A 10,490-nucleotide genomic window follows, 5' to 3' on the forward strand; every position below is an offset into this window, starting at 1 on the left:
CATTTGAGACTAACTTTAAAACAGTTGAGAGAAAGAATTCACTTAGAATAGGCATTTATTCTAAAATTAACCAAGAGGTTGCATTTCACTTAGTTCTAGGTGTCACAACTCATATAGGATAGCTTTCATCCTAGCAGCAACTATTGATCTAGTAACTTGGAAATTAATCCATATTGTGCAAGTAGTTTGACTCATAAGGCATTGATCTCTCACTGACATTTCAATAAATCTAATCAAGTTGTGCTAAAATAAATAAACTTGCCAATCATCTTCAACCAAGTTGCTAGGATATTCAATTGTGTCTCTCGAACTCATTGTTTCATCCATAGGGACTACCCCCCTTAACTTGTTGTAGGGAAACAACTTAAACAAAGACGGTCCAGATTAGAGTGTCAACCCCTACCCTGAGCGTTGTCGCATCCACATGTACAATTTGAGCGACAACAAACCCTACTAAACTTTTTACTTAAATTTGTAGCATTACCATCAAATGTTTCAAGATGTTTGAAAGTGATTCCAACCTCATTGGATTTTATATGGAAAAAGTGGAATTTCATATCCTACTCAAAATCCAACATACTTAACAATTTTCACGATTTTAGGATTTGGGGGATTGCAACATTTCCATTCAATTCAGTGATGTATGAGAGTATGGGCCTAGCATTTAATCAAAAGCATCAAACCCTCTATATACCTTGATGTCGATGGCAGTAATTGTTGAACTCCTCTATCATGACCCTAGTAAAAATCTACCATCACTCAAGCGAAATCTCGATTTGACATGTTAAACTTCTATTTTATTTTAATGCTTAGAGGGTGATATTGATAATGAGGATCATGATATAGCCAGTGACTTTGATGATATGTAGTACTAGTTATTTGTTGTAGCATGATTTTTTTTGCACTATAGAGGCCATTCAGAGCCTCTTTGTTGACGTATTTTTGGTTTTGAGGTGGATTGCAATTGGTGTTACTTTGGTTATATGCACTTGCTGTATGATTGAATTTGTATCATCATCGTATAAAATTGTATATGTTTTAGTTTCTATATTCTAAAAAAAAATTAATCTTTGTCCATTTTTCATTTTGGTATGTGTGATAATTCACTAAATTGTTTTTGTTGTTATTGTTGTTTGTGTGTATAATGTGTCTCATGTATCTTGTTTCTTGGATCGTCGTGTCTTGTGCTAGACACTAGTATTTTCATGACCTCCATGTCCCATGTCATCATCAAAGTGACTTAGGAGTCAATCCATTCAATGAGTGCTATAGATGATGGCCAAAACCCATTGAATCTACATATCAAAGCAATTTCCTTCAAATCGTTAATGAACTCATTGGCTGACTCTGAATATTTTCATAACATGAGGGTGTATTCGGCTTTCTCCACACTAATAGAACCTGTTTGTAGATTCTTCCATCCCAAAGGGGTAGGAAATCTATTTTGTACTATATTTTTGAAAAAGTGTGAATTTGAAACCTGAGGGGTATATCTTTCTTCCATGGGACAAGTGGCGAGAGCTAAGTGAATATGTCCTAATCATATATATAACCCACTAGAAAGGCCGAAGGGTTCCTAACGTCATTATTGTTTTTGGCTTGCTTCTTGGGGAATAAGTGAGTGCGTGGGTGGGATTCCCAAGGGTAATCATGCTCACCTGCTAAGGGTTTTGGTTCTCATACTTGGGAGAATAGGTCTTATGACAGCAATGCTATGGGTTTTTGGTTTTAATCCTTCTAGTAAGAAATGGGGGTGAATCAGATAATCTGGACTCCAGAGGGTTCAATGAAATTGTAGTTGCTGGAATGGAACAACAGCTAGCGGAGAGAACTCATAGACCTGATCTAGTTGGGATTGGCAGGGAGTGCCTGAAACTGCGAGTGAGAATTGATTAAGTCGTTGTTGCTCTCTGTAGTAGTTGCGGCCTACACGGTTCTTGACTTGTGTAGTTGCCTCATGAATTAGCGGCCTGAGAATCAGTAATTGTTTAAGACATTAATCTAAAAGGAGATACCCTCATCACATCATGGCCCTCAGCACGAGGGTGGCTCTGCAAAATGCAAGCCTGTGGATGATCGGAAAATTCTCTGGAGACAAATCATCCTGCAGATCGTTTCAAGATAAGTATTTTTTTTTTTCAGTAGAAAAAACAACATTTTTTCATAGAGATAAAAGATGTTACATCTGCAGAGTTCTTAGACACTTACACCATTCAAAAGCAAGCTACACCAAATACCAAAATAAATACAATAGAAGACCAAAACAGAGCCGGAAACCCAACTGGAAAAAACAAAAACCAGGGAAAACCTCGGAGGAGTCCAACAACCTGACCAGCAGAAGCCCAGGACCAATAAAAAATAAAACAGAGCATCTAAGTCTTTTTGCCTCAGGAAGCAATAAAAAAAGAAAACCTTCCATCACGCGAAAAGCAAAGGATCCAGAGCTGGTGACTGATTCCTGATAAAGGCATTTGAACCTGATATGTCCAGGTAGAACAAAGATCCCCCGCTTGGAAAGCGGGTGCGCCCGAGAATTCTGCTCTCGGAAGATGTGACAAAAATTAATGGAGAGAAATCCTTCCTTCATAGCTTGGATTTGCAAGAGCCAGTGGGATAGTGACGGCAAAACAAGAGAGTGCTCTCCCTTGTTCCAATCAATGGTTACTTTCGAATCCCTGCCACTACAATTTCGTCCACCGCAAGCCACAAGGCACATTTAAGGACACCCATAAGACCAAAACCTTAGCTCTAGTATTGGAATCCATGCCCCCAGACCCAAAGAACTGGTAAGTTTGGGAAGGGCAAAGGGATATCAGCGCCCCACATCCACACTCCCCACCAACTGAGGCATCGTCTAAAAAACTAATGGGGTAGACATTGTCAAGGGACTTAAGTGCCCAAAGACGCCTAGTGCCACTGGCTTTACAAAGGCCAATCTCCATGAAGTAGTCCACAATTCGGACAGTAGCAGCATGCAAATTTGGGGACTGATTTTCAAAAATAGATTTATTCCTGCAGCACCAAATTCCCCGGAAAATGTATAGAGGGAGACTTCTAAATTCCAATTGTCTAGTAGACCAGTCACCAGCCCCGCAATCTATGATGGGTTGTCTGTCCAAAAGTTGGCTAATCTTGAGGAAGGAAGTTACATTCTCCCAGACAGCTAGAGCAAAGGGACACACCAGGAACAAATGAGCAGTGTCTTCTAAATCAGATCTACAGAGGAAGCATATGCTAGGGCCCTGAAAACCTTTCTTGATCAGGTTATCCCAAGTAAGGATGCAGTTGCAGACCAGGAGCCAAATAAAGCATTTCAGCTTTGCAAGGACCGCCCACGTCCACATCCAGGCCAGCCAAGTGTCCAAGGGGTCCAACCGGGGCCGAGCAAAGATATAATCGTATACTGCTTTTGCGGGGATGTCTCCTCCCTGAGAAAGACCTCCCCAAGTGAGCTTGTCCTCCTTATCACAAAGGTTGATTCCAGCCTATATGAGGTGAGAGCGGATGGTTTCCCACTCGAAGTATAGTGCTGGCTCCAAATCTAAATCATCAGCACGCAACCACTGGGTTGTGGGAAGCCGCCAAGCATGGCCACTCCAATGTGCTCCAGAGAAAAAAGACCTCGACTATGGAGGTGTTGGCTGATGAGCAAAGATAGCGAGTGGGAACAAGGATCTGACTACCTCTGCCGACAACGCACCTGAGGTTCAGCACATCCAATGTCTCGCTTTCATCAAACTGCGCCACACAAAAGAGGTCTTGCTCTTCACCGGCACTCAAGCCAAAATCCAAGCCTCAAGACCAGCACTGTCAATGTATTTCGCCTTGATTATGTTTTGCCAGAAAACTTTTCAAGACAAGTATTTGTCCCATGCAAATTGATGTGTTTTCTTTTTATTTGGTTTAATGGATTACTTATAGATCACTGATCTTGTGAAATATGTAGATCCGTGAATTTCATTCCTTGCATGACAAGATCTCTGGATGCAAGCAGGACATATTAGGCTTATAATGAATCAGTTGAGTTCATTAAGTTTGTGGGCAGATTAATATTGTGTAATTTAATGAGTTTTGCACTGCAGTGTTAAAAGACTAAAGAACCCAAGGAAAAGAAAATCATAGCTCTAGCATCCCGCATCCAAGGAATGTAAACGTGTGCATCACGATAAAGACTAATAAATGATTTTCAAATCAGTGTAACTCCTTGGCAACTGAAATTAGCTTGTCATCAGTTATAAATAAAACATCAGATTAACCCAGAGAATCAACCCAAAAGTATTCATTAATCTGCAGTCAATTCAAAAGAAAGTAAAAGCTCTGTAGCCTATAATACCTGATCTCTGTTATGTTCAAGGGCTCCTTCAAGCTTATCATCATTTTACATTTCTTCAGAGTTAGTGCCACAAATACAAAAACCTGCCCAAGGGTTAAGCTGTCTATTTATGAAAGAGGCAAAATACTGTTAGAAACTAGGAGTCGGAGTACTTTCAAATGAATCCAGAGAAATTATCAACATCTTTTTATTTTGTAATGGAATAAGGAAAGAGCTATTGCTCCAGTGAAGGAAACCGTCTTCCGGGCAAAGTTTATAAGTGAGGACAATTCAAACCAGTTAAATATTAGTTATATTAACTATTTGAGAGATATTGTGGGAGGGATAATTATCCTCCTTGATTCGAGAATCTAAAAAATTAGGGAGAATGTCATAATTTAACTGTTGTCATTGAATTTGGCTCTTTAAGGCATTTCCCACCAATGCCATCCGCTATCATTCCTTGCGGTGTTCTCTTTTATATACAGAGTCTTTTCCAAGAACAATGCTATGACACCAATAATTGTTGATGGCAATGAGAAAATCATGTTGGCAACGTCATTGAACCAGCATGCCCCAGAGGCAACCATAAATTCAATGAAGCAATGTGATAGCAACCAACCCAAAAAAAGAGAGAACCGCCATTATGAACTCTGTCCTGTGGTACTTATGTTGGAAAAATGCAGGAAACTGAGCCCAACGCCAGCGACATAAACATAGAGGAGACAATACAAGGTAGCTACAATGGGTGCTGAAATAGGGGCAAAAATTGCCCCAAATTTGCCAAGACCAGAGAAGAATATCATAAACCCTACCACTATCAGAAGCACCTTGCAATTAAAACCAACTGACAAACACATCGAATGGTTGGTTCTTTAATGTCTTCAGAGCTGCTTTTTGCATTAAAACCATAAATGGTTTCATAAATTCATTCTATAAGTCGTAATATGCATGTTACATAAGGCTAAGCCTCTTCTTTTGTATCATTGAGTTCATATCCCAAATCATCCTCATGTACCCTCTGTCTGGGGGGATTAACTGCATGTTGAACAAAATCACATAAGGTAAAAAGAAAGACATATATAAATGCTCTCATAAGGCATGTGAGGACAGATGTTCATGGTACCGAAATGTTTCAAAAGCATTTTTTCTGATATCCAACCTAAGGTCAAACATAAGTTCAAGCAATCCCTGTCAATTAAAGGAACCACAAATACAAATGATCAATTTTACAGGCAAAATGTTGGACTGACTAGCTTTCCATCCTTTACAGCAGCAGTGGATGACAACACTGGCTTTTGCAATTTTCCCTTTCCTTGTTCTTTGGAGAAGCACCAAGTTTTCCATCTGCAGCATTTAGAGCACAGAAGCGAAGGGATGCATTTGCCCTGAAACCAACGTCTTTGTTGAGTTTACTATTAGTCAAAGCAATCAGACAATTAGCACAATCTGTAAACACTGTTGTCTTTTCTCAGTTATGCCAGGAAAATAATACCACACCTTTTTTAATGATTTTAAATGATAAAAGTTCACAGTATTCTTGTGATGATCAAAGTTTGTTGTCCTGAACTCCATTAACATGATTCTCCAACCTGAGTTGACATTATTTACATGAGCACCCAGCTCATGTCACTCCCACAAGTTTAACATTCCCAACTGGTAATGTGGACTCATATACAGTTACAAACATCCCATCCAATAAAGTTTCAAATCCAAATGAATGGGAGGTGAGGCACCTACAGACCTTGAGAGAGAATAAAATGCACCAATGTGTTCAGCAAGTGACATTAAGGTTGCAGCTATCAGTGAAACAGTTTGTGCTGCATCAACAACCAGTCAAAAGTAAGCTTCTTATCAGACATGATATGTGAAGCATACTGCGAAAAGAAAACCAGATCAATAAGTTTTGGAAGTACTACTTCTGCGCATTTACCCACCTGCTCTTTTCACAGACTTTGCTGGCCAAAAGAACTATTGCAGCTGAGGTTCAAGAGAGAATGAGAATCTGTTCTTGTTTTATATTCGAGACTTTGTCAAGAGCACCCCAAATATGAACAGCCAAAGCATTTATGATTCTTGACTAGATATAACGATAACATCAACTGCAATGCTTTGCACATTCTTTAGCAAATACAGCTCAACATCTCTTAAACTGTCTCATTACAAATTCCCAAACTTCAGAAACTCGAAGTAAACACTATCCCATAATGAAATGTGACACCCAGTCATGCGCTACTAAGGCAAAGCTCTAGAATGTGAAAGGGATTTTTCCAAACTAGTGTGTTAAGATCATTTCAATCCGATTACCAATAATCCCCACAAGAACAGATCCCAGCATTAAAATGGTGGAAACGGTTTGCATCCCTGACAATTATTTTTCGCCCAACAATCTTGGAGATAAACTTTGTGGCATTATGGCAGTCACCACAAACACGAAGGTTTTTGGTGATCCGGATAGGTGTCCCAGGGCAGGTACTAATAATTCCAAAAGCAACGGCCAACTTTTCACTGTGGCCACACAGGATGTATTCCTTTTCCTCCTCCTCTACATCATGCATTACAAAGCTTGTGCCTGGTATATACCCTGCCTCTTCCATATGCAGATGCAAACTCATCAATGTGGCATAAATTTTTTGAGATTGTGTATCTGATCTGTCTCCAGCAAGAAATGCATGAACCTTGTTGTTGACTTCGATCCAACTGCATCCTGGCATCCTTTTCAAGCCATTGTCTTTCATCATCATTCTTATCTTTACTGCATCATCCCACCTGCCAACTGCAGCATAGACATTTGACAATAGAACATAATTTCCAGCATCTCTGGGCTCTACTTCAAGGAGTCGTGCTGCCACATACTCTCCTAGCTCCAAGTTGCGATGGATTAAACATCCATTAAGCAAGGCTGCCCATATACCAGCATCAGGTTTTAAATGCATATTTTTAATGAAATTTTGCGCTTCATATAATTGCCCGGTGCGGCAAAGAAGGTCAACCATGCATCCGTAGTGTTCCATCTGAGGTGTGATATGGTAAACATGTTTCATGTATTCAAAGTATTGCAAGCCTTCATCCACTAAGCCTGCATGACTGCAAGCAAATAGTACTGCAACAAAAGTGACATGGTCTGGCTTCATGCCCTCCTCTTGCATTCGGTTAAAAAGTCGGAGAGCATCCTCACCATACCCATGCATACCATAGCCTGCAATCATTGCAGTCCATGAGACCACATTAGCTTGAGACATCTTATCAAAGACTTGCCATGCTAACTCTATACTTCCACACTTTGCATACATGTCTATGACAGCAGTCTGAACAGAAATGTCGGAATCAAATCCATTTCTAAGTATGTAATTGTGGATCTCTTTACCCTTTTGTAGAGCTGCCAAGTCGGAAAATGTGGGGAGAATACTCAAGATGGTAGTTGAGTTGGGTTTTACACCTGCCAATTGCATCTTATGAAAATGTTTCAGGGCATCATTAGTGTACCCATTCTGAAAACATGCTCTGATCATTGCATTCCACAAAACCACACTTCTCTCAGGCATTTGCCCAAATACGAGATATGCAATCTCTGTTTTCCCACAGTTGGAATACAGATTTATTAAAGCACTTCCTACATAAACATCCCACTGGAAGGCATGCCTTATTAAATAACCATGGACTTCCTTACCCATTTGCAGAGCTGCCAAGTAAGAACATACGAGAAGAATGGTTACCACCATGTATAAGACAGGCTTCAAACCTCGTTGTTGCGATTGCCGAAACAGCTCCAAGGCCTCATTGGCTTGTCCATTCTGCTCATAACCTGAAACCATGGATGTATATAATACAGAGTTTCGTTCAGACATTCTGTCAAACACATGCCGTGCATACTCTATGTTACCACATTTTGAATACATATCTACCAGAGCACTACCCACAAAAACATCCACCTCGTAACCCTTTTTAATAATGTAATTATGGATCTCCTTGCCATGTTGCAGAGCTGATAATCCAGCACAAGACTTAAGTACACTAGGAAAGGTGTAATTGCTGGGATGTAGGCCTGCCCTAGTCATTTGTAAAAATAAACAAAGGGCATCCTCGCACAGGCCGGCATTGGTATACTCTCTAATCATAATATTCCATGATATTACCTTGCGTTTCCGCTCTGGGATTTTGTGAAAAACTAAATGTGCATCTGGCAGGCTGCCACAGAGGGTATACATGCTCACAAGCTTGGTTACTAAGTACGGGCTATGTCCTAGTCCATTAATAAGTATGTGGGCGTGCAATTGCTTACCTTGTAAGAGATCCCTGTTGCTGCCACTGGCCTCTAGCAAATATGCGTACCTTTCTAACTTCCCTGGAAACTTAACTTCGTCTTCATTTTCATTCACTCTGCTTACACCCTGTTCCTTCTCCAGGCTCACGCCATATAAGTTTGGCTTTCTCTTTCCTCGTCCTCCTAGTCTGATACTTTCACAAGGTGGTGCAGTAACCATCGTTCCTGATCTTGGTCCGCTTGTGTACAAGTCGGAATGATCATGTCCCAAAGCCAAAGGCATATGCACAGCCATAGCCATAGCTGCCATTGCATAATCTTATAATCGGCAACACTGGTTCTGGTTTCAACATCCACTGGAAATCCTTGACGAGGTGGTAGAAATTTGTCTCCTTTGCAGAATCTTTTCATCTCAACATCTACCTCAAATCTCAACATTCTCAACCTCAAATCTTTTCATCTCAACATCCACTGGACATTCTCAACATCTACTAGTTTCAGTAAGGGATTCTCAACCTCAAGTCTTTTCATCGTAAGGTTAATCCTTTCTTGAAGTTGGGTGCTCCTTGAGAAGTTATTCAAAGATTATTCTCTGTTTGCAGCAGTGGCGGATCATGGTAATCTGTGAATCTTTTTTCTTTTTTAAATTAACGATATGTAGAATAATCAAATTTTTAAAAAGTAAAATTAAGATTTTTTAAATAAAAATTATAAAAAGATAGGTTTTTTTTTTAATTTATTAAATTAATTAAAGAAAATTATACACCATTAAAAAATCTATGATTTGAATTTTTTTTTATTTATGTTATCTTTTTTAATACATTATTAGTCTTTTTTATTTATTATTGATTTTGTATTATAGCAATTAATTTATTATTGATTTTGTATTAGTCAGGTTAGGATTTATGGTTGATTTTATATTAGTTATATTTTGATTGTATATATTTACAATTGATTCATATTTGTTAATTTAAAATATTAAATTTGTATTTGTCAATAGGATTTTGGATAGAGGGTTATTGAGCGTTTTGTTAAAGTATTTTTTAATATCAAGTTACTAATTCAATTCATTTTTTAATGTGGAGTCATTAGTTTAATTTCTCACCCAATTTCTCTTTGATAAAAAATATCCCAAAAAATTCTATGTATTATTATATTAAAAACATATTTTAATAAATTTAATTATACAAAATTATTTATATTAATAAAAAAATAACACACAAATATATAATAAAAAATAAACATATATTAAAGTGTATATATGTTAGAATAAACAATATAAGTTAATCATATTTATTAATTTTTAATGATGAAAGTTAACAATAAAGTGTTTTATTAGTTGAATTTTTATCTTTATTATTTTACCATGTAGCCCTTGTTTTTATATCATTCTTGGTGAAATGAAATAAAATTTTATTGTAAAAGTGAATTGATTGTATGTGTGCAGACAATATGCCAATCGGGTTTTCGGATGGAGGCGGAGGGGCTTACTTATGACAGGCCCATATCCAATCATTTGTTGAAATTTTCGCCCAGTGAATTCCTTCCAGACATATATATGCTTTATTCTTTCATAAATCTAGGAGATATCTATCTTGTGCGACCGGATTTGTGCCGCCTCCTTTTTTCTACCGCAGGTATTGTCAAAGACAAAGCTATGGGTTTAGATATTTCACGAAATTGTGGAGGTTTGACCCCGCTTCTCTCGTAGAGCTTGTAATGGACGGGGTTATAGGGTTGTCGTGGGATGCAAAGAAATGACATCCATGGGTTAACATCTTGGTTTTTCCTTGTCATATCTGGTGTTGAGACAAGAGAGGAAGGAAAAGTTTTAGATTTTTATCAAAAGTTTCAGGGGGAGATTTTCCATTCATTGCTAAATTGGGTATACTAATTGTATTTCAAGTTTTGGAA

The 10,490-nt window shown here is 38.4% G+C and overlaps 1 protein-coding gene across 7 annotated transcripts; it reads right to left on the reverse strand.

Moving 5' to 3' along the window:
• Nucleotides 1–4,691: 4,691 nt before the first annotated feature.
• LOC149181366 (pentatricopeptide repeat-containing protein At3g26782, mitochondrial-like) lies at nucleotides 4,692–9,205 on the reverse strand. Of its 7 annotated transcripts, XM_089416590.1 has the most exons (4): nucleotides 6,250–9,205; nucleotides 6,057–6,132; nucleotides 5,813–5,904; nucleotides 4,694–5,700 (listed from the first exon to the last, which is right to left on the reverse strand). In XM_089416590.1, the coding sequence occupies exon 1, from the start codon at nucleotides 8,884–8,886 to the stop codon at nucleotides 6,616–6,618; it is 2,271 nt and encodes a 756-aa protein (XP_089272716.1). In that variant the 5' UTR covers nucleotides 8,887–9,205; the 3' UTR covers nucleotides 4,694–5,700; nucleotides 5,813–5,904; nucleotides 6,057–6,132; nucleotides 6,250–6,615. The 7 variants fall into 7 exon arrangements, with proteins under 7 accessions (XP_089272717.1, XP_089272716.1, XP_089272714.1 ...); XM_089416591.1 differs by having other exon boundaries at nucleotides 4,692–6,132; nucleotides 6,250–7,511; nucleotides 7,680–9,205; XM_089416588.1 differs by having other exon boundaries at nucleotides 4,694–5,904.
• Between the last annotated feature and the right edge of the window lie 1,285 nt (nucleotides 9,206–10,490).

The sequence above is a fragment of the Pinus tabuliformis genome, chromosome 3_2 (assembly GCF_031772625.1).
Source record: "Pinus tabuliformis cultivar Carrire ecotype Pingquan chromosome 3_2, CPIR1, whole genome shotgun sequence".
In the NCBI taxonomy this organism is placed as follows: domain Eukaryota; kingdom Viridiplantae; phylum Streptophyta; class Pinopsida; order Pinales; family Pinaceae; genus Pinus; species Pinus tabuliformis.